The sequence below is a fragment of the Bactrocera dorsalis genome, chromosome 5 (genome assembly GCF_023373825.1).
Source record: "Bactrocera dorsalis isolate Fly_Bdor chromosome 5, ASM2337382v1, whole genome shotgun sequence".
NCBI classification, from domain to species: domain Eukaryota; kingdom Metazoa; phylum Arthropoda; class Insecta; order Diptera; family Tephritidae; genus Bactrocera; species Bactrocera dorsalis.
In genome coordinates this window covers 6,828,824-6,850,349 of record NC_064307.1, presented here as the reverse complement: position 1 = coordinate 6,850,349, position 21,526 = coordinate 6,828,824, and the positions used below count along the sequence as shown (strand labels likewise).

The following is a 21,526-nucleotide window of genomic DNA, read 5'->3' as shown; positions in this document are numbered from 1 at the left end:
TACATTTTTATATTCTCTTGCATTCTCCTCAGTGCCCCATATTCAAGTATACGAGCACATTTGCACCTAAATACGAAACTTTATTCGGCATGGAATTCAACGCACGTTTCAATGGCAAAGTACGGAACTGAATTATGCAACTCCCGCCGAATTTGGCTGGGTATAAAAGCGCTTGCAGTCAGCGGGGGAAACACAATCTCAATTTGCAGTATCCTCAAAACGCTCAAAATGGCCAAATTCGTAAGTAGAAAATACTTCCTACCATGAAATAGTTTACTCGATATTTAATTTGGTTCCTTGCAGATCATTGTTCTGTGCGCCTTCATCGCCTGCGCCGCCGCCAAGCCACAGTTTCTCGCTCCAGTCGCCACGCCACTGGCTGCCGCACCCGTCGTTGCCTCAGTGACAGCCGCTTACGCTGCGGCTCCCATCGCCTATGCCAACGCGCACTTGGATGCGGCCTACGCCAGCAGCTCGATCGATGTGAGACAGAACTACGGCGCCGCTGTGGTGCCTGCCGTGTACTCCGCCGCAGTTGCGCCAGTTGCTCCTGTAGCACCATTGAAATACACCGCTGCTGCTCCAGTCCTGTTGTAGAATTACAAATACCTATTACATAGATATTGATTGGACAAGGTTGCTCTCGGCCTGGATTCGTAATAAACGCATTTGATTTGAAACTCTATTAGTTTATGTTTTCTCTATTATTCGGAAAATATTCGACTAAGTCCGTTAAATACAGTTCATTACAGTGAGATCTATGGATTAAAACTGGCTAATTTCCTTCCCTAAAACTAAGAGATTTAATGTTGTTATATCCTTCTCGGGGGTAGAAATAATTCAGTGCTATAATAAACACTGAATTTAACGAGATCTTAACTTTTTAAAAAGAAATTAACCGAGGAAAAAGTCAAAGATTTGTTAGTACATATGTAGCAAATCTGTTAACATAGAATCCAAAGATTGTTGCGAAATTTCAGTCAAATATTGTATCGGCTCACTTCCTAAGTTATAGTCGTATGCATATATGGTATTTGCAGAGTTCAGGTTAATTTGTTATGGTTTGTAATATAAGAACTGCGAGTTCTTATAATAAAACTGATGAGCTTGCACAACCAAATTCCATCAGGATGGGAATGGGTTCCCTTATCTTCGTATATTCGATCGCTGGAGCTGTGGACTTCTCGCGAGCTGAAGTTGCGTTGGTCAGCAATCAAAATTTGAATGGCAACCAACACTTGACGGTTGCTAAAGCCTCCGGGCTCAGAGTAGAACATTAAAGGAACATTGAACTGTTATGTCAAAGTAACTGCTTGTCAGAGTCGATGTGAGTAATATAAAGTGGAAACATTTACACACTTTCTCCTCCCACTGTTCAGCATTCGCGAGACTAAGGTTGAAACATCTCGGTTGCCATATTTTTTTCGAACCCGCCAAATTGGTTGAAATAGATACATTATTATGTTTTTGAAACATTCCCAGAAGTTTGCTACGCATCACAGCGAACAAGCGTTCCATGTGGGATTATGCACGGCTTCACGAGTAATGAGTCTATTTACCTAACCTAAGATAACGTATTATCTGCGAAGCCAGATTTCTGGAAATTTCGCTCAATAAAACGTTTCATGATGACTAAAATGACTACCGATTTATTTTTTATTTACTGCTTGAATAAATAGTGCTCGCGTATGTGAATATAATGATCACTCCAATGTACCTTTCGGTAAAGCCGAATGCACTCAAAGGGTTGGTCGCCATAAGAAACTTTTGTTTCGGTTTCGACGGGATTTAAACTACTATGAACCTCTTTCTTCATTTTCTTTTTCAAAAGATTCTGCACTAATCTATTTTTGGGACATTTATTCTGAAAATGTTAGCACGGAAAGAAATTTTCAAAACCAATAAGTGTAATAAAAGAGAAGAGTACTGTAATACCTAAATGTTTTCATACAATTCCCCGAATCAGAAAGAGGGGTAAGGTAAATAAGATTGATGTATTTTCGAATTAATAAATATTTATTTCCTTTAGTCATCAAATTTTCAATACGTTTTTCACCACAGAAGTTGGGGAGCAGCATAATGGGAAACAACTGGAGCAGCCAAAGGAGCGGCGGCGTAGGGTGACGCAACTAATGGAGCGGCCAGAGGGGCAGCAGCGGCATAACGGGCAACGACAGGGGCGGCTACGGGAGCAGCGGCAACAATTGGAGCAGCGGCGATACCATTGTAGTTGCGAGCGATCACTTGGCTGCTGGTGGCGGTCACCACTGGGGCTGGAGCGGCAACGACGGCGGCGGGAGCAGCGTAAGCCAATGGAGCGGCAGCAAGAAGACCGGGTTTGGCGGCGGCGCAGGCGATCAGAGCGAAGAGAACTACAGCCTGTTTTATACGTAAAAAGAATACAAGTGATTAAAAACGGTAATTCTAAATACATTGATTTCAACAACTTACGTATTTGAACATTTTGGATGAGTTTGTGGTTGATTGGTTGCTTCTTGAGTGAACGTTGGCAAGTGATTGATGACAACTGCTTAATAAAATCGGATTTATATAGCAAATTTAATCACATTAACCGCTTTATAAAATTTTAAATACGCATGTTCAAATAAAATACCGATCTTCAAAAGGGGGAAACCGTAAATAACAACTTCCCCTCATTACAATTCAATGCATTTCTCGTTGCTTGTGGTCAACTCTTTGTCGGAGCTACTGTAAACGACCACAAATACCTAAGCACGTGTGTCTGTATGTCGCTCGGCTTACACGCTTTGCATCCAAAAGTCCGTGTTGGGAATTTTTAACTGTGGGAATTGAAGTTGTAGTGAAAATGCAAAAGAGACCCACAACCAATGCTAAGCTTGAGTTTTATTGTAATTCACCAAAATGATGCACTTTACATTTTTCAATCGCTAATTACTAAAGTGTTAAGAAGGTTTTATATTTCCACCAGTTGACTATAAATACCTAACCGACTTTGGTCATAGGTATCAATCAATCTTAAGCTTTTGTTCAAGCAACAGTCGCAGACAAGCAAATCCAAACACTTCAATATGTTCAAATACGTAAGTTCCTCACAAAGATTAAACACATATACATAGAAAAAAAACATTCTTGTTAAGAAACTGTTACTAAAAATTCTTTCATATTCACACAGGCCGTTGTACTCTTCGCTCTGATCGCCTGCGCCGCCGCCAAACCCGGTCTCCTTGCTGCCGCTCCATTGGCCTACGCTGCTCCCGCCGCCGTCGTAGCTGCTCCAGCCCCAGTGGTGACCGCCACCAGCAGCCAAGTGATCGCTCGTAACTACAATGGCATCGCTGCTGCTCCAATTGTTTCCGCCGCTCCCGTAGCCGCCCCTGTGGTTGCCCGTTATGCCGCTGCTACCCCTCTGGCCGCTCCATTGGTTGCGTCACACTACGCCGCCGCTCCTTTGGCTGCCCATTATGCTGCCCCCCAACTTCTGTGGTGAAAAGTGTGTTGAATTGAATCTTGCCAAACGAATCAATAAACTAGTATAAATATTTAATTGAAGTTATTTTATTTAGATTGGTGGGTTGTAGAGCAGCTTCATGTTTGGGAAGCGTGTGTGCAGTGGTTCATAATTTTACGAGTATCTATCCTAATCTGAAAGCGTCAGTCGTTTTTGTATTTCGTTTTACATTAGTTACATTTCTACATTCAGAATGGGAATAACCAATGCTTTCAATAGAAGCTGTGAGTCTGAGTAAAGATATTATTCAGATATTGGGAAGCCTCTTTATTTTTGCATTGTTTTATGTGGATAAGATTTGCCTTACAAAGATGTTGCAGCTATGCAGCGTGTATTTATTACTTCGACGGAGAGCTATATGAAAGGAGATACAAATTTACTTGTGTGTTATCAAAAATCAATAATTCTTTTGAAATTGGAGAGCGCTTATCACAATGCAAGTAATGACATTTGGCTTACGAGGAACATTATGTTCTTTTTACCCTCATACCTTTACAATCTCATTACCTCTTTGGGTTCAATCGGTGTACATAGATTTCGGCTAAGATAATTTCATATCCACCAATTTTCTCAGAAAGACGTGGAAATGCAAGGTATTGACCTAGCTCTATAAAAATATGTACAAGAAGAAACGCAAGAAAAATAGCTTATGTTCGAATTATTTGGTTAAAATTTGATTAACATAAAAATATTAACCGAAAAGTAGACACGCTAAGACTAATTCGATATTTTTCTATTGCTTTATATGTAGACTTGCCATTTCATCTTTATTGCCATGGGATGGAATTTCTTCGCCTTATCACTCTGATCATTTCAATACATACAACATAATATGACAATTGTTAGCCCGTAAAATGCAAAAAGTATATTTATCTACAATACAAGTACAATTCGTTACATAGGCTGCTATATATATTTCTGGACTAGGCAACACTAAGTGTTGCCAGGTGCAATCTGACATTTCCATTTGACAGTTTTTAGCATAACATCACTCAGAACGTTTGGTCATTTAATCGTGAATTGTTTTATTTACAGGGAATTAAAAAATTCATCTCGGCCAAAAAATGGAATTAACTCGGGAACTTTTCGTGCGATCATTTTTCACAACTTTCGACGTGGATTATCATGACAAGAGTGCATCGATGAACTAAAATCTTTGTATGGCTATGAAGCACCATCCTATAGCACTGTGAAAAACTGGTACAACGAATTCAATCGTGGCCGACGCTCGCTCAAAGACGAATTCCGTGAAGGTCGTCCAAAACAGCCGTTGTGCCAGAAAACATCGATGCCGTACGTGAACTGATAATGCAAGACCGTCATGTAACATACCTTCAGATAGAGGCATGCCTATGCATTTCTCCCACCAGCATACATTCGATATAAAAAAGGTTTGTTCTCGTTGGATCCCGCACAATTTGACAATCGCTCAAAAAAAGGCTCGTGTGGATTGGTGTAAAGAAATGCTGAAAAAATACGATCGCGGTGCTTCAAAAGACGTTTATAAGATCGTCACAGGTGACGAATCATGGATCTATGCGTATGAGCCCGAAACAAAACAGCAATCGACCGTGTGGGTCTTCCAAGGCGAGCCAAATCCAACGAAAAAAAAAAACACTTTTGTTTATAAATATTCCTATTTTCATTATTACGAAATATATATAGCAGCCCTCGTATTTTTAATTTTCAAACTATTCTCTTTTTAAATCCATACAAGCATGTCAACGCTTAATGTGTTCTTCCATACACTTGTTATAATCCTCGGCTGGGATGGCCTTCAGTGTAGGCTCCTCAGCTACGTTGCCAAACATCTTTTGACTCGAACCATAAGAAATGTTCAGATTCTCTACTATCTGTCTGATGCCAACACGACGATTTTTAAGCGACGTTGCTCTGCCGTTTTCGAGGTTATCGATGCTTGACATACACTCATAGTGAACATTTTTCTTCATTGTAAAAATCGCCCCACAAAATGTTCGCGTCGTAAAAGACAGTTGCCAAACACACATCATTTGACATACTACAAGTAGATTAAACTTCAGACGAACATAAAAAAGGTTGTCGGGTTAAGTTTATATGGACCAGTGCGAGTGAAATTTGATCAGATAATTGTGAACTTGAAAGCTGAAAGAAATTCATAGAAATGTGAAAATATGGAAACCGCTCCAGAGCTTTAAAGATTCCTAAGGGAGATTATAACTTAACTAATACCATCTTACTTACTTTGAAATAAATAAAGCACATATGAAAGCAATTATGATAGAAAATTTAACCAAAACACCTATATATCAAGAAGGTCTCGAAATCAAAGGTATAATTATTATGCTTTATTTTAGTTCACTTTTTATTTCCCTCTATCCGCCTATTCCTTATAAGTACGCAAAGGTACTATTATTATGCTTTATTTTAGTTCACTTTTTATTTCCCTCTATCCGCCTATTCCTTATAAGTACGTCAAAGGTATAATTATTATGCTTTATTTTAGTTCACTTTTTATTTCCCTCTATCCGCCTATTCCTTATAAGTATGCAAATAGGGGACCACAAATAATGACCAAAAATGTATCTGCGCGACGAATAATAATAAACCCTTAAGACCATGGTGTGCATTCTTCTTTGAAGGTTTCCAAAATGCAACGAAAAAACTGAAGGAAGGACGCCGTGTCAATAATTGTAAATTGATTTTAATACTCTGATAAATTAAAAATGTAAAACACGGTAAAAGAAATGCGACACATGATTCACACCAAATATTGTACCGAATTTCATGAACGACTTGAGCTATAAATATAGGGTGATTATTTAAGAGCTTGAAAAATTTTTTTAAAAAAAAAACGCATAAAATTTGCAAAATCTCATCGGTTCTTTATTTGAAACGTTAGATTGTTTCATGACATTTACTTTTTGAAGATAATTTCATTTAAATGTTGACCGCGGCTGCGTCTTAGGTGGTCCATTCGGAAAGTCCAATTTTGGGCAACTTTTTCGAGCATTTCGGCCGGAATAGCCCGAATTTTCGTTCGGAAATGTTGTCTTCCAAAGCTGGAATAGTTGCTGGCTTATTTCTGTAGACTTTAGACTTGACGTAAGCCCCACAAAAAATAGTCTAAAGGCGTTAAATCGCATGATCTTGGTGGCCAACTTACGGGTCCATTTTCTTGAGATGAATTGTTGTCCGAAGTTTTCCCTCAAAATGGCCATAGAATCGCGAGCTGTGTGGCATGTAGCGCCATCTTGTTGAAACCACATGTCAACCACGTTCAGTTCTTCCATTTTTGGCAACAAAAGTTTGTTAGCATCGAACGATAGCGATCGCCATTCACCGTAACGTTGCGTCCAACAGCATCTTTGAAAAATACGGTCCAATGATTCCACCAGCGTACAAACCACACCAAACAGTGCATTTTTCGGGATGCATGGGCAGTTCTTGAACGGCTTCTGGTTGCTCTTCACCCCAAATGCGGCAATTTTGCTTATTTACGTAGCCATTCAACCAGAAATGAGCCTCATCGCTGAACAAAATTTGTCGATAAAACACATTTCGAACCGAACACTGATTTTGGTAATAAAATTCAATGATTTGCAAGCGTTGCTCCTTAGTAAGTCTATTCATGATGAAATGTCAAAGCATACTGAGCATCTTTCTCTTTGACACCATGTCTGAAATCCCACGTGATCTGTCAAATACTAATGCATGAAAATCCTAACCTCAAAAAAATCACCCGTTATTTAAGCGTGTTGCTCTGATTCAACAAACACACTTTGACTGTATTCAAACCACAACTAAACCACGAGTTCAAACAACACCAACATGATCAAATACGTAAGTATTTGTTTCAATAATTATCCATTTCGATTTTAGAAATAGCATCCTGATTAATACTTTCCTGTAATATAATTATTTACAGGCCGTCGTTCTCTTCGCCCTCATCGCTTGCGCCGCCGCCAAGCCCGGTCTGCTTGCTGCCGCTCCTTTGACTTACGCTGCTCCCGCCGCCGTCGTCGCCGCTCCAGCTCCTGTGGTGACCGCCACCAGCAGCCAAGTGATCGCACGCAACTACAATGGCATCGCCGCTGCTCCAATTGTTGCCGCCGCTCCTGTAGCCGCCCCTCTGGTTGCGCGTTATGCTGCCGCCCCAGTTGTAGCCCGTTACGCGGCTGCTGCTCCTCTCGCCGCTCCTCTTGCTGCCCACTATGCTGCTGGTCCACTCTTGTGGTGAACGAAATGCAAATTCGAAATAACTTCTTAAGGAAATAACTTATAGTCTAATTGTTAGAGACGGACCATATAGCTGTGTTGTTAAGGATTTTTGTAAATAAATAACATAATAAGGAAAAATATATTTTCTGAATACCTTATCTTGATTTTGATCGGTCAGTTTGTATAGCAACTAAATGCAAGAGTGGTCCAACCTGAGTAATTTATCGAAGGCTATAGCGTTGCCTTTGACAACAATCTGTGCCAAATTTTGTAAAGGCATCTGTTCAAGGTATAAGTAACGTTTGGGATTTGCCGAGAATGTGAACAGCCCGAGGAAAGTACTCTCTCCCTTCGATGACAACGATCAAACGGGTTAAGATTATGTTTTATGAGCAGATACTGTGAAGGTGAACGACATCTGCAATAAAAAACGGATTATAAGTTATTCTTGGACTAAGTTTCTTTACTGACGTATTTGGGTAAAACTATAAAACTATTTCTGATTTGTGGGCCTTATTAAAGTGGGACTATGTTTGCTATTCTTTCATTGGGAGTATTTTTTTACGTGGCGGCTCCCAAATGCTTCACTCAACCCTGTTGAGGGTTTTCACTTTCAAACGGAATGTGTTTTTGCTATCCAGTGGATATTTGGGTTTAAGACCGGAAGTAGTGAGCTGTTTTGAGCCACATGTAAAAGAAACGTTTTGGGTCCCTCCCAAGTGAATGGCGCTCAGAGAACTTTCCTTAAATTTGTGTGAGCTTTTACACATGGCCACAACCTCCAAGACAAAATATCTCCCCGTCATGAAACAAACAGTCTTCGCTCTCCCAACTTGACTCCCAAATCACTATTGACGGTCATAACTTCGAAGTCGTAGATAATTTCGTTTATTTTGGAATCAGCATTAACGGCAACAACAACCTCAACCTCAAAATCCAACGCAGAATATCTCTTGCCAACAGGTACAACTTTCGGAAGGTTCTACGGAAGTTTTATGGTTCTTTGTGCATTGGCAACGGAGAATGTCTTAGTCGATCGAACCATGAGCTGCACGATACGTTGACATAGTTCAGCGAATTAAGAAACAGGAGCAACACTGGCCAGGTCATGTTTTACGAATGGATGAAAAACACTCCAGCAAGTATTCCACGCAATACCTCGGCTATAACCACGTAAGCGTAAGTGCCTACGCTAATAAAGAAAAAGAAGATGTTTAATAAGCCACGCATAGACCAGGTTGGTCCATTGAGATACCAGATGGAGTTTATTTTCTAAGTCCAAGAGGAGTAGTCATCGTTAGGATGCCAATGTTAACAGACTCTACGCCTCTTACTGTGGGGACCCTTGATAACTTTGCTGCTGCTCTCACATGTAATTTTTTGAGAGATCAGTTCGCAAAGACAGCCAATAGAGAAATGGTGAATAGAAGACATAATGTCACATTATGCTCAAATGTCTGAAAGAAGGAAAGATTAGTGGGTTTCTCATCTCAGCGAATCATTATCGACCATAAAAATTATCGCAGAAGTCATTTTAAATATTCAACTATAATAAGAATAAATACAGAGTGGACGTCAAGGATAAAAGATTGCAAGCGGTTCTAAATTCAATAGCCATTGCTGTTGTAATATCCTGGATATTGCAGGCTTCTTTCCATTATAAATTTTAATACCTGATTGGTCATACTTATAGAATCTAGAGAACAGCTGGTGACTCTTTCCATGGAACAAAGTACAAGAAATCAAATCGTACGAGGCATTCAATGCGTCAAAGAGTCAAAGATGAATTTGGTGTAGAGGAAACCACTTCATTTATCTCCAATATCTCGGAAAGTTAGGAAATAACTTAAATAACATGACTTCTACTTCTCTAGAAGAAGATCTAAGCTAAGTCTTTAAAGATTTTAAATTTTTTTGTATCGAATTCCGTTTATTTCAATTTTTCAGCAACATTTACCACAGAGCTGTAGCCAGAGGAGCGGCAGCATAATGAGCTGCGACCAAAGGAGCAGCGGCAGCATAACGGGCTACCACGGGGGCTGCGGCAACAACTGGTGCAGCGGCGATGCCATTGTAGTTACGAGCGATCACTTGGCTGCTGGTGGCGGTGACTACAGGAGCTGGAGCAGCGACAACCAACGACAGGGGCAGCGGCAACGCCATTGTAGTTACGGGCGATCACTTGGCTGCTGGTGGCAGTCACCACTGGAGCTGGAGCAGCTACGACGGCGGCGGGAGCAGCATAGGCCAATGGAGCGGCAGCAAGGAGACCGGGCTTGGCGGCGGCGCAGGCGATCAGAGCGAAGAGAACAGCGGCCTATAAATATCAATTATTGAAGATTACAATGTATTATAAGAATATCATTATAGAACATTAGCGACTCACGTATTTGAACATTTTTGATTAGTTTTGGTTTGGGTGGTTTTTGAGTAAATGTAGGTAAATGTTTGATAACTTCTTGTGGTGTCGCAGGCTTTTTATAGCCCCTCAATGAAGGTATTTTAAGTCGGTTGAAATAATTAGTCACTATAGACATTTACTTAAATGAAAAATGTGCGTCTAAATGTTTACTTCCATCTCATTGGAATTCAGAGCATTTTACGAATTGACGACTTTAATTGTATTATCTACAATTGTTATGCGGAAAGTCGAACGGTAATACTGGTTACCAAGGCTTGCTGCTTATAATGCTGAAGCGAACACTTTGCAATCACTCATGAAGGTGATAATGCATAAACTTGTGTATATTTTTGCATGTCTAATGTGGAGATATCGGAAATTACCAAAAATATCAGTGGCTGATCAAAGCCAAGCCGTAAAATATCGATTTGAAAATAATATGCAGTGCACACTTGTTTTATTATACAATTAACTGTAAAAAAATTCAAAATTTATTTGAATGCGATCCTCGACAATCAGTATAAATATGCCACAAATTTTGGTATTTGGTATCACTAAATCTCTAGCTTTTGAAAAATCAAGAGTCATAAATAACAAAACCAATCCCAAAATGTTCAAATACGTAAGTTCTCCACTTGCTGGACTAATCCAAAAATATTGTGTGTAACAACTTTAAATAAAATATCTTCCACATTTTTCTAGGCTGTTGTTGTCTTTGCTCTCATCGCCTGCGCTGCCGCCAAACCCGGTTTGCTTGCTGCCGCTCCATTGGCTTACGCCGCTCCCGCCGCTGTGGTTGCTGCTCCAGCTCCAGTGGTGACCGCCACCAGCAGCCAAGTGATCGCCCGCAACTACAATGGCATCGCTGCTGCTCCAGTTGTTGCCGCCGCACCAGTAGCCGCCCCTGTTGTTGCCCGCTATGCTGCCGCTCCAGTAGCCGCCCCTGTTGTCGCTGCTCCAGCTCCCGTTGTTGCCGCTCCAGCTCCAGTGGTGACCGCCACCAGCAGCCAAGTGATCGCTCGCAACTACAATGGAATCGCCGCTGCTCCGGTGGTTGCTGCTGCTCCAGTTGTTGCTCGTTATGCAGCTGCTGCTCCTTTGGTGGCGTCTCATTATGCCGCAGCTCCACTTGCCTCTTCCCTCCTTTGGTAAATAAAGGATTGCATAGAGAAATGGAAAGATCAAATGATGAGCATGGAATAAAGAAATCGAATTGAAACAATCTTAAGAACTTCTTTCATTTTATATTGTAATATTGTAATCTCAGCTGGAGGAGTTCTCGTTCATGGGTAAAAGTTCTCGCAAGTGAGGAAAGTTCTCTAAGCGCCATTCACTTGGGAGTTAACAGAAACAATTCTTTTACATATGGCTCAAGCAGCTCACGCCTTCCGGTTCTAGACTAAGTATCCTCACTGTAGCCAAAACACATCCGTTTGAAGAATAAGAATCTCAGCTAGAAGGGTTCACCCACAGTTCCCGTAGCAATAACTCCTGAAAATCAGCACTTGCCTTGTATTATTTGAAACTAAATCATATTTTGTATGCCACAGAAACAAATTTGCATTAAATTCCAAGATACTCCGCTACCGGCTAAGAGTCAGTGTCCAATAGCTTTGTTAGGTAGTCGGGGCACGTACACAAACACTGGGTTCTCTTCAACCCACTGTTCATTTAACATTTCTTTGGTCGGCATTTATTGTTGACTATTTTTGAAGGTGGGTGCAATGAATACATGGCACTTGGTGACTGCTTTGCTTAAACAAACAATGTTTTTTTTATTATTCCTAAAAATGTCAGATATTTGCAAGCTATTGCCTTCTTTCGAAAAAGTCGCGATTGTAATTCGGTAATTCGTGTCAAGGTCGAGCTCGTGCAAAAGTTTACCATTTTTAAAAGTTGAGTGACCTTTTTTGCCAAAAATATATTAACTAATTGCAAACAGTGATTGTGTCTGATGTTTTTATGCAGACATAGGACCTTCAACTTGCATGTTATTAAAGGAAAATGAAAGAAATCCGTTTGTAAATGTTCCCAAGTGATTTAGTTTCGTTGCGCCAGCACATAATGACCTACATGAAGAATATAGAATTTTCATAAATGTAATAAAGAGTAACCCATTTAGAGGTTCCCTACTTTTTTTTGAAAGAAAAAACACAGAAACTTCAAATTTAAGGGAGAATGAAAATTACTATTCGAAAGACATTTATTTTTTAAGATTATCTTTTTCAAATGTTAGCTACGTCTCAGATGGTCTATCCGTTGAGTCCAAGTTTCCATGACTCATTTCGACTGGTAACTGACGAACCGGATTATCCGCATATACTTTAAACCTCACATATCCCTACAGGAAAAAGTCTAACGGTGTGATATCACACGATCTTGGTGGCTCATCGACCGGCCCAAAACGTGAAATTGTCTGCTCAGCGAAATGTTCTTTCAATAAAATTATTGATTGATGTGATGAGTTCAAAGTGCGTGCTAGACGTGGTATATTCGGTCGAATATTATCCAATATTGAATGCTTGGTCTCGAATAGTTTGATTAGTAGGCTGTTAATGGAGGCCATAAGTTGAGCGAAGCGCGCGAAACACATTCTTCGCAGAACGTGAATTTTCGTAATAAAGTTGAAGGATTTGTAAACGCTGTTTAGGAATAAGTCTTTCTATTATGAAATCCCCAGCCATACTGAACAAAAATTGCATGACCACTTGACACAATTCCCGCGTCAACTGTCAAAAAAGGCTACTGAAAAGGTACCTATACTTGGATCACCCGTTATATGTATATTGGTATAGGGTATTTTCATAATCAAAATTTACAGTAAAACAACTCGATTTTGTTTCGAATTTATATATTTTTCACAGAAAAATTATTACAGATGGTTCATCACATCAACTTTATTTCGTTCACCACAAGAGTGGAGCAGCGGCATAGTGAGCAGCAAGTGGAGTGGTGAGAGGAGCAGCAGCCGCGTAACGGGTTACAACTGGGGCAGCAGCATAACGCGCAACCAGAGGGGCAGCTACAGGAGCGGCGGCAACAATTGGAGCAGCGGCGATGCCATTGTAGTTGCGTGCGATCACTTGGCTGCTGGTGGCGGTCACCACTGGGGCTGGAGCGGCAACAACGGCGGCGGGAGCAGCGTAGGCCAATGGAGCGGCAGCAAGCAAACCGGGCTTGGCGGCGGCGCAAGCGATGAGGGCGAAGAGAACGACGGCCTGTAAATAATTATATTACAGAAAAGTATTAATCAGGATGCTATTTCTAAAATTGGAATGGATAATTATTGAAACGAGTACTTACGTATTTGAACATGTTGGTGTTGTTTGAACTCGTGACTTAGCTGTGGCTTGAATGAAGTCAAAGTGTGTTTGTTGAACCAAATCAGCACGCTTAAATATTTATAGCTCAAGTCGTTCATGAAATTCGGTACAATATTTGGTGTGACTCATGTGTCGCATTTCTTTTACCGTGTTTTACATTTTTAATTTACCAAAGTATAATATTAAAATCAATTTACAATTATTGACACGGCGTCCTTCCTTCGGTATTTTCGTTGCATTTGGGAAACCTTCAAAGAAGAATGCACACCATGGTCTTAAGGGTTTATTATTATTCGTCGCGCAGATACATTTTTGGTCATTATTTGTGGTCCTCTATTTTATATACTCTAACTTTGCCTATGTAAGTTTGACATTTTTGACTTATACTATACATACACAGAACGTTTTGATATACGACCGCTACTTGTGTTGTTTATAGTATCTTAAAATATTCATTTTGGCAAAAAATGGGATTAACACTTTCAGGCGATTATTTTTTTTTAATTTTCGATGTGAATTAACTCAGCAACAGTGCATCGACAAACTTAATTCCATTTTGGGCGATGGAGCTGCATCAAGGACCTATGCTTATAGATGATATGGCGAATTGGATCCAAGACGAATTTCGGGATTGTCATCCAAAATCCATTGTTGTTCCAGAACTATGGATGGTGTGCGCAAACTGATATTGCAAAATCGCCATGTGATCTGTTAGGTTGAGACAACTATAAGCATTAAAAGTACCAGCATATATTCAGTATTACATCAACATTTGAATATAAAATATTTTGTTTACACGGGATCCCACACAAATTGACTTAAAGATAAACTAAGGCGTCAACGTTTCTTGACACCTTAAGAGGCGTTTGATAAGTACGGTTTGGAGATACTCCAATATGAGTCGCAAAAGTGCTTTGACCCTTGTTTGAAACGCATACAAAGTCGTATAGATCTTAATCTTACCTTATATACAATATAAAATTGAAACACTATTTCGTTATGTGCCCGCAGAACGTCTGAACAACAGCACGGTAAGACGTGAAAAGCACTGTTATTCTTTTATTTCTGAATATGGCACTAACGGAGTCCTTTTTTTTAGAAAATCCCCACCGAGTTTGCAATAACATTCAATGGAAATAAATTTCTTTTCAAGTAATAGAAGTTCAGTTTCTGTTATATAAAACTCAATTTCAAACTAAAAAAAATGTATTTGGGCAGATAAGATTGTTTGTCGAAAAGTTTCAAAATCATCATTAAAAAATCATCAAAAATTCATCAAAAGCGTTCATTAAACTAAAATTTGAGTTAACACCACCATTGAAAACGGTAGAGGAACATCGCTTAAAAATCGTCGAGTTGGCATCAGACAGATAGTAGAGAATCTCAACATTTCTTATGATTCGAGTCAAGAGATGTTTGGCAGCGTAGCTGAGAACCCCACATTCAACAAATGCATCATTACTGTTGACGAGATATGAGTTTATGAATAAAAAGGCGAAACTGTTCAAAAATTTAAAGAATGTGGTCCGAAAAATGAGCGGACACCGAGAAAAACCCAAAGTCGCTGAAATTAGTTTAGAAGAAAGAAGGCTCTTTTAAAAACACTAGAAAAGATTGAATTACTGACAGCTAACCCACATTTCAGTTAACATTGTTTGTAAGACAAATTTCTACGAATTAATTGGAACTCAAATTAGTTTCCATCAGTTCCTCCTACTATATTCTTTTAAAAAAACTAAGACAATATCTTGTATTTCTGTGTTTTTCTAAGAAAATTGGTGAATGCGAAATTACATGAGCTGAAATCTACATCGACTAAACCTAAACAGGTAATGAGATTGTCAGGGTATGAAGGTAAATAGAACATAGTGTTAGTCGTACGTCTTTCATAGGCTTCTCCGTTGAAGTAATATATACAATACGTTCTCTAACACGTAAGCTACCATGTCACCCATCAAGATAAATAAAATAACTTCAATTAAATATTTATACTAGTTTATTGATTCGTTTGGCAAGATTCAATTCAACACACTTTTCACCACAGAAGTTGGGGCGCAGCATAATGGGCAGCCAAAGGAGCGGCGGCGTAGTGTGCACCAACTAATGGAGCGGCCAGAGGGGCAGCAGCGGCATAGCGGGCAACCACAGGGGCGGCTACAGGAGCGGCGGCAACAATTGGAGCAGCAGCGATGCCATTGTAGTTGCGAGCGATCACTTGGTTCCTGGTGGCGGTCACCACTGGGGCTGGAGCGGCAACGACGGCGGCGGGAGCAGCGTAAGCCAAAGGACCGGCAGCAAGAAGACCGGGCTTGGCGGCAGCGCAGGCGATCAGAGCGAAGAGTACAACGGCCTGTGAGAATATGAAAGAAATTTTAGCAACATTTTCTTTACAGCAATGTCTTTCTTGTATGTATAAGTGTCTTATTTTTGTGCAGAACTTACGTATTTGAACATATTGAAGTGTTTGGATTTGCTTGTCTGCGACTGTTGCTTGAACAAAAGCTTAAGATTGATTGATACCTATGACCAAAGTCGGCTAGGTATTTATAGTCAACTGGTGGAAATATAAAACCTTCTTAACACTTTAGTAATTAGCGATTGAAAAATGTAAAGTGCATCATTTTGGTGAATTACAATAAAATTCAAGTTTAGCATTGGTTGTGGGTCTCTTTTGCATTTTCACTACAACTTCAATTCCCACAGTTAAAAATTCCCAACACGGACTTATAGATGCAAAGCGTGTAAGCCGAGCGACATACAGACACACGTGCTTAGGTATTTGTGGTCGTTTACAGTAGCTCCGACAAAGAGTTGACCACAAGCAACGAGAAATGCATTGAATTGTAATGAGGGGAAGTGGTAGTTCGCACACTCTATTATTACTGTTATTTACGGTTTCCCCTTTTTGAAGATCGGTATTTTATTTGAGCATGCATATTTAAAATTTGATAAAACGGTTAATGTGATTAAGTTTGCTATATAAACCCGACTTTATTAAGCAGTTGTCATCAATCACTTGCCAACGTTCACTCAAGAAGCAACCAATCAACCACAAACTCATCCAAAATGTTCAAATACGTAAGTTGTTGAAATCAATGTATTCAGAACTATCGTTTTTAATCATTTTCTTATCAAACAGGCCATTGTTCTCTTCGCCTTCATCGCCTGCGCTGCCGCCAAACCCGGTCTTCTTGCTGCCGCTCCATTGGCTTACGCCGCTCCCGCCGCCGTCGTTGCCGCTCCAGCCCCAGTGGTGACCGCCACCAGCAGCCAAGTGATCGCTCGCAACTACAATGGCATCGCTGCTGCCCCAATTGTTGCCGCCGCCCCTGTAGCCGCCCCAGTGGTTGCCCGTTATGCCGCTGCTGCCCCTCTGGCCGCTCCATTGGTTGCGTCACACTACGCCGCAGCTCCTTTGGCTGCCCCAGTTGTTTCCCATTATGCTGCTGCCCCGTTGGCTGCTGCGCTCTGGTAAACCTTGTTGATTATGCGAAATAAAAGGAAATTGAAAACGGTTTGAATTATACATGTGTTAGTGTTTTATTATGTTTAATGAGCGTGTAGTTTTAAGTATGTTTCGAGTCTAGTGAATTAGTATAGTTGTAGTCGCTTCTCATAAAATCGATTCAGTCGGAGACTCTATAAAATAAATAATTATGATATCAGTGTGGTGAGCAGGGTCAATTTACCCACATTAGTCAGTTTGTACATATATAAACGTACGGAAACTAGTCCCCCACTTGTTCTTTTCTCACATAGAAAGTACTCAGTATTTGTAGCCAAATATTGGATCACTCTAGCATATAGCTGCCATAGAAATTGAACTATCAAAATTAAGTTCTGGTATTGAAAACTTTTATGTTTGTCAAGACATCTTCATGAAATTCGGCAGAAATTTTTACATAGAAACTGAACTGTGAAAATGAATAAATATGTATTTGCTATAATATATATGTATAATCTACTTTTTTATGTTCAGGCGAAGTTTGATCTCCATATGTCCATAGTGGGTCTTTGGCAACTGCTTGTTTTCCTATCGAGTTCCATATATATGGCCAATGGACTCATGGCGAAAGGAATTTTGGAGTTCTGAACACAGAGAAAGAAAAAGGATAAAGGGAGCCAAACGTTGACTGACCGATGACTTTCATTTCGTTTTTGGGGTTAAAAGGTCAGCCACGCCGCATTCCCAAAACTTTAAACAAAATGTTGAGTCGATCTATTAGAGAGCGTATTGCGCGCATAGTTAAAATGGACCATTATTATTTTATTGAAGAAACTAAAATTTACTTTGAACTCGACAGAAATTCATGTTCGTATGAGGAATACTACTTAAGCTGGTAAAGCCATACAGAATCTAGAGTCTTTTTCAAAGACTTTAACAATCCAGAAACTCTTTTCACTTTCAACAGCCGTTGCGCGTTCGAAAGTTTTCAACGCCGAACGATCTTGAAGAGATTCAAGAAAAAACAACGGTGAGCATATAATTTCATGTTTTGGGCTCGTCGATTGGACCATCTGAGGTGTAGCCGCGGCCAACATTTGAAACAGATAATCTTTATAATATATAATTATCACCTCTTAGATTCAATTAGGCATATAAGATAAATAATTTATTTTCATTCATTTCACAAAAGCATTTGTTTCGTCTATTTCACCAGAAGAGTGAGGCAGCGGCAAAGGGGGCAACATAATGAGGCGCTGTTAATTGTGTGGGCAAAGCAGCTGCGGCAGCAAAACGGGTCACCAAGAGCGCAGCTACTGGAGTGGTGGCAACACTTGGAGCAGCGGCAATGCCATTATTGCGAGCGATCACTTGGCTGCTGGTTGCAGTCACTACTGGAGCTGGAGCGGTCCCAACGACGCCGTCAGTGGAGTAAGTCAAGAGAATAGCAGCGAGAACACCAGATTTGGCAGCGGTGCAGGCGATGAGAACAGTGAGAACAAACGCCTAAAATTAAATAGAAAATTATTGTAAACATGAAAACAATAAAGTTCCGTTAAATACACTTACGATTTTGAACATTTTTCTTGGTACATTTGGTTTCGGTGGTTGCAAGAAGTAAATGTTATTCTGGTTTTGGGAATAAAATACCAAGCAGTACGGCCTAATATTAATGTTTGCTGTGACTCATGCTTATTTATTACACTTCAACTTTACCAAACACCAAACCAAAACAAATTTATAAAAAATCGAGTCACAAATTCAGGGGGCATTCCTCCGCGTTCGCGCCTGCGCATAACAAAATTTCGGGTAATTTACAAGAGAGTGCATGTGTACATTTTGATTTAGTTCAAAATTGTAATGCAAAACCCAACCAACAAACGACAAGGCAAAATACAACTGTGGCATTGAATTGCAATGAAGATTGTCCAAATAACTGTGTAGTCAAATTCAGTGGCATTTTCAACGAGTTAATTATACTGGAATTGCATTATTTGAAGGGCAACTGCGTTGAACTTGAAAAATAGAAAAAGCAAAACAAAACGCTTTTGTATATAAAAATTGCGCACAACTTGCAAGAAGACATCAGACAGTTATCAATTAAAGCTCAAGACGCAGCTCAGCTAAGCTAAATCACACACTCAAAATGTTCAAATACGTAAGTACTTTTGCCTAAATACCACTTTGCTAACATTTAATATTACTAAATCGCCAATGTTCATGTGCTTATTCTCTTTCTCTTAAATCAGGCCGTTGTTCTCTTCGCCCTCATCGCCTGCGCCGCCGCCAAGCCCGGTCTCCTTGCTGCCGCTCCATTGGCCTACGCTGCTCCCGCCGCTGTTGTGGCCGCTCCAGCCCCAGTGGTGACCGCCACCAGCAGCCAAGTGATCGCCCGCAACTACAATGGCATCGCCGCTGCTCCAATTGTTGCCGCCGCCCCTGTAGCCGCCGCTGTGGTTGCCCGTTATGCCGCAGCTGCCCCTCTGGCCGCACCATTGGTTTCGTCACACTACGCCGCTGCTCCTTTGGCTGCTCCACTCGTCACCCGTTATGCTGCTGCTCCTCTAGCTGCCCCGCTTTTGTGGTAAGAACAGACTGCTGAACGTTAGAAAAGACTGATATGTTTACCGTTGTAAAATAAATGCTTAATGTATTCCGAAGATATAATTGGTTACTGATTTGGCAAACTATAGAAAACTTAAGCATTTACACTTAAGAGCAAGAGATCCTGATCTTAAGCAATGAGAGGATAGCCATACTTTAGCTTCTGTAATATTGGTGATTTCAATTTGTGTGTCAAGCTTACCAAATATTATCTCAAGTAGTTGGTGAAAATTACTAATGCGTTGTGGCCGGGTGATAAGATACTTCACAGACTACGTCAAACTATATTTGAAATATTTCGGAAATCAAAATAAAATTAAAACTAAGTATTTACTAATATTACTTATATGAGCAAAAGACTTTGTTCATAATTTTAAAATTCTTATTGAAAATGTATGTCCTCCCGCCCTCAAAGTAATCCCCACTGGCCCAAATACAATTGTGCCAACGTTTTTCCAATGCTCGAAACAGTTTTTAAAGTAAATTTCTGGAATAGCCTTCAATGCTTCAAGCGATTCTGGTTTAATGCTCTCAGTTGACTTGAAAATTTGGCGAGAAAAGTGAAGAAGAATAAAAAATGTGGTTTTTTCGACTTCGGCTCACCTTTGAAACGATATTCGGTTGATTGATCGTCTGTTTCCGGGTCGTTAGTATAGATCCAAGACTCATCGCCGTGTCTTGATATTCTGGTTTCTTATAATTTTTTGTAAGTAGGAGGAAGCATCAAAAGCCGGAGTGCGGAGCTTCAATCCGCTAAGCCTGATTTAACTACAGACTCTCCTGTGGAACCACCTGATTAAATTTTACTTGGTGGGAGTGATCTCTATCTCCTCTATGTCACGGACTGACGGACGCCTACTCTATCCCAGACTCAGTTGTGTCATGATTGAAGCTGTCGCTTCGCTGATAGCTTTCCAATTTTCCTCGGGCTGAGACATGAGTGTCGTCAAATTTTCTACCGTAAAACTATCACCGAGTATAGTTTTAAGTTTTTCCCTTGTACTTAAAGAGTGAGGGCAATGCAAGCTCAAAATCTTCAAAGCACTCTGAACACGTCGGACAATTCGGACTAATGTCGTGCTGGAATCGGTACAAGTGGCTTCTTAAGCATCCATGTTCACTTAATATAATATTTGGCTTAGATGGAAATCTAGGTCCCCATGCCGTCTGTTGATCCACGAATGGATGTCTGGTATCAGTCTGTGGATCCACCGTCCTTTGAGTGAAGTTTGCCACCGCTAATGTCATATTGTTAAACTTTCGACATTCTTTTCTTTTTTGGCTTCTATAGGCGGCTCTGATAACTTGTATGCGGACATCACACTAACTATTACTTCACATAATATTATTTGGAAAACACTGATAATTCTTAGTGTCGACAGCTTTTGCACTGTTTCTTTAATACCATGCGCCTGGATCCATATTAGAGCCGTATATAATGCAACCGATCTCATTACCTTCTCTAGTAAAAATCGTCGGCTGGAACGCACGCAGACCTTTATTCGCCATTATTTTTAATAAGACATTGAAGATTTTACTCGCTTTACCTGCAGTGTAGTCTAGGTAGTCCTTAAATTTGTACCTTGAGTCTATTATTACTCCCAGATAGTTTAGTTGTGCCTTTGAATGAATCCCACACTCCCCTATGGTGAGGGATATACATTCGACATTCATGATATCCTGGTAGTCGGAAAGCATTGCTTCACAGACATTAACGCGATGCTGTTTATGATCTTTCAAAATGGTTTTCACTGATCCTTCCGATATTCGATAACGATGCCAGTAAGATCTATGACTGTTAATCGTAGATTCAAAAGCACCTATTCCTTTCTTTTATTGATTACCAGTTGATGGCCGCCCTGGCCGTGGTTCATCGTCATCGCGTTCTCGACCCTCTTTGAATAATATGCTCCAATCAAAAACACTTGCTCGCGACGAACAATTATCACCGAGAGTCCATTCCAACATTCTGAACGTTTCGGCACCAGAAATTTGATCCGCACACAAAATTTAATGGAACTTCTTTATTGAATAATTTCACTCATCCTAAAAAGAGCCTAATT

At 40.2% G+C, this 21,526-nt stretch overlaps 10 protein-coding genes across 13 annotated transcripts; 5 read left to right on the top strand and 5 right to left on the bottom strand.

Moving 5' to 3' along the window:
• The first annotated feature begins 83 nt into the window (after positions 1 to 83).
• LOC105223428 (uncharacterized) lies at positions 84 to 685 on the top strand. Its single transcript, XM_011201159.3, has 2 exons — positions 84 to 240; positions 304 to 685. Exons 1-2 carry the CDS (start codon positions 112 to 114, stop codon positions 595 to 597), a joined length of 423 nt encoding a protein of 140 aa, XP_011199461.3. The 5' UTR covers positions 84 to 111; the 3' UTR covers positions 598 to 685.
• A 1,326-nt stretch (positions 686 to 2,011) lies between these two features.
• LOC105223427 (cuticle protein 16.5-like) lies at positions 2,012 to 2,516 on the bottom strand. Its single transcript, XM_011201158.4, has 2 exons — positions 2,452 to 2,516; positions 2,012 to 2,379 (listed from the first exon to the last, which is right to left on the bottom strand). Exons 1-2 carry the CDS (start codon positions 2,461 to 2,463, stop codon positions 2,053 to 2,055), a joined length of 339 nt encoding a protein of 112 aa, XP_011199460.2. The 5' UTR covers positions 2,464 to 2,516; the 3' UTR covers positions 2,012 to 2,052.
• Positions 2,517 to 2,923: 407 nt separating this feature from the next.
• On the top strand, positions 2,924 to 3,513 carry LOC125778634 (cuticle protein 16.5-like). The gene is made up of 2 exons (XM_049457322.1): positions 2,924 to 3,062; positions 3,155 to 3,513. Exons 1-2 carry the CDS (start codon positions 3,051 to 3,053, stop codon positions 3,467 to 3,469), a joined length of 327 nt encoding a protein of 108 aa, XP_049313279.1. The 5' UTR covers positions 2,924 to 3,050; the 3' UTR covers positions 3,470 to 3,513.
• A 3,736-nt stretch (positions 3,514 to 7,249) lies between these two features.
• On the top strand, positions 7,250 to 7,804 carry LOC125778635 (cuticle protein 38-like). The gene is made up of 2 exons (XM_049457323.1): positions 7,250 to 7,312; positions 7,398 to 7,804. Exons 1-2 carry the CDS (start codon positions 7,301 to 7,303, stop codon positions 7,707 to 7,709), a joined length of 324 nt encoding a protein of 107 aa, XP_049313280.1. The 5' UTR covers positions 7,250 to 7,300; the 3' UTR covers positions 7,710 to 7,804.
• A 1,783-nt stretch (positions 7,805 to 9,587) lies between these two features.
• LOC105222084 (larval/pupal cuticle protein H1C) lies at positions 9,588 to 10,168 on the bottom strand. Its single transcript, XM_019989015.3, is given in 3 exon segments — positions 9,588 to 9,827; positions 9,829 to 10,007; positions 10,077 to 10,168. Coding segments are annotated over 3 exon segments (375 nt in total). The 5' UTR covers positions 10,089 to 10,168; the 3' UTR covers positions 9,588 to 9,643.
• Positions 10,169 to 10,633: 465 nt separating this feature from the next.
• Positions 10,634 to 11,316, top strand: LOC105222170 (cuticle protein 16.5-like). Its single transcript, XM_011199422.2, has 2 exons — positions 10,634 to 10,713; positions 10,794 to 11,316. Exons 1-2 carry the CDS (start codon positions 10,702 to 10,704, stop codon positions 11,241 to 11,243), a joined length of 462 nt encoding a protein of 153 aa, XP_011197724.2. The 5' UTR covers positions 10,634 to 10,701; the 3' UTR covers positions 11,244 to 11,316.
• LOC125778633 (cuticle protein 16.5-like) lies at positions 10,661 to 19,802 on the top strand. Of its 3 annotated transcripts, none has more exons than XM_049457321.1 (2): positions 10,661 to 10,713; positions 19,109 to 19,802. In XM_049457321.1, the coding sequence occupies exons 1-2, from the start codon at positions 10,702 to 10,704 to the stop codon at positions 19,445 to 19,447; spliced, it is 351 nt and encodes a 116-aa protein (XP_049313278.1). In that variant the 5' UTR covers positions 10,661 to 10,701; the 3' UTR covers positions 19,448 to 19,802. The 3 variants fall into 3 exon arrangements, with proteins under 3 accessions (XP_049313278.1, XP_049313276.1, XP_049313277.1); XM_049457319.1 differs by lacking the exon at positions 10,661 to 10,713 and adding an exon at positions 16,389 to 16,492 and having other exon boundaries at positions 19,109 to 19,799; XM_049457320.1 differs by lacking the exon at positions 10,661 to 10,713 and adding an exon at positions 18,918 to 19,017 and having other exon boundaries at positions 19,109 to 19,801.
• Positions 12,928 to 13,505, bottom strand: LOC105233907 (cuticle protein 16.5-like). The gene is made up of 2 exons (XM_011216119.3): positions 13,395 to 13,505; positions 12,928 to 13,309 (listed from the first exon to the last, which is right to left on the bottom strand). Exons 1-2 carry the CDS (start codon positions 13,404 to 13,406, stop codon positions 12,998 to 13,000), a joined length of 324 nt encoding a protein of 107 aa, XP_011214421.2. The 5' UTR covers positions 13,407 to 13,505; the 3' UTR covers positions 12,928 to 12,997.
• On the bottom strand, positions 15,393 to 15,926 carry LOC105223433 (cuticle protein 16.5-like). Its single transcript, XM_011201165.2, has 2 exons — positions 15,857 to 15,926; positions 15,393 to 15,764 (listed from the first exon to the last, which is right to left on the bottom strand). Exons 1-2 carry the CDS (start codon positions 15,866 to 15,868, stop codon positions 15,450 to 15,452), a joined length of 327 nt encoding a protein of 108 aa, XP_011199467.2. The 5' UTR covers positions 15,869 to 15,926; the 3' UTR covers positions 15,393 to 15,449.
• LOC125778636 (uncharacterized) lies at positions 17,815 to 19,225 on the bottom strand. 2 transcript variants are annotated; one of them, XM_049457324.1, is made up of 2 exons: positions 19,064 to 19,225; positions 17,815 to 18,365 (listed from the first exon to the last, which is right to left on the bottom strand). In XM_049457324.1, the coding sequence occupies exons 1-2, from the start codon at positions 19,079 to 19,081 to the stop codon at positions 18,069 to 18,071; spliced, it is 315 nt and encodes a 104-aa protein (XP_049313281.1). In that variant the 5' UTR covers positions 19,082 to 19,225; the 3' UTR covers positions 17,815 to 18,068. The 2 variants fall into 2 exon arrangements, with proteins under 2 accessions (XP_049313281.1, XP_049313282.1); XM_049457325.1 differs by lacking the exon at positions 19,064 to 19,225 and adding an exon at positions 18,429 to 18,567 and having other exon boundaries at positions 17,985 to 18,365.
• Positions 19,803 to 21,526: the final 1,724 nt, after the last annotated feature.

Bases quoted from the DNA above. Each gene is read 5' to 3' on its own strand.
- LOC105223428 (XM_011201159.3), top strand. From the start codon at position 112: ATGGCAAAGTACGGAACTGAATTATGCAACTCCCGCCGAATTTGGCTG. The intron at 241-303 runs GTAAGTAGAAAA...GGTTCCTTGCAG, and splicing joins CGCTCAAAATGGCCAAATTC to ATCATTGTTCTGTGCGCCTT.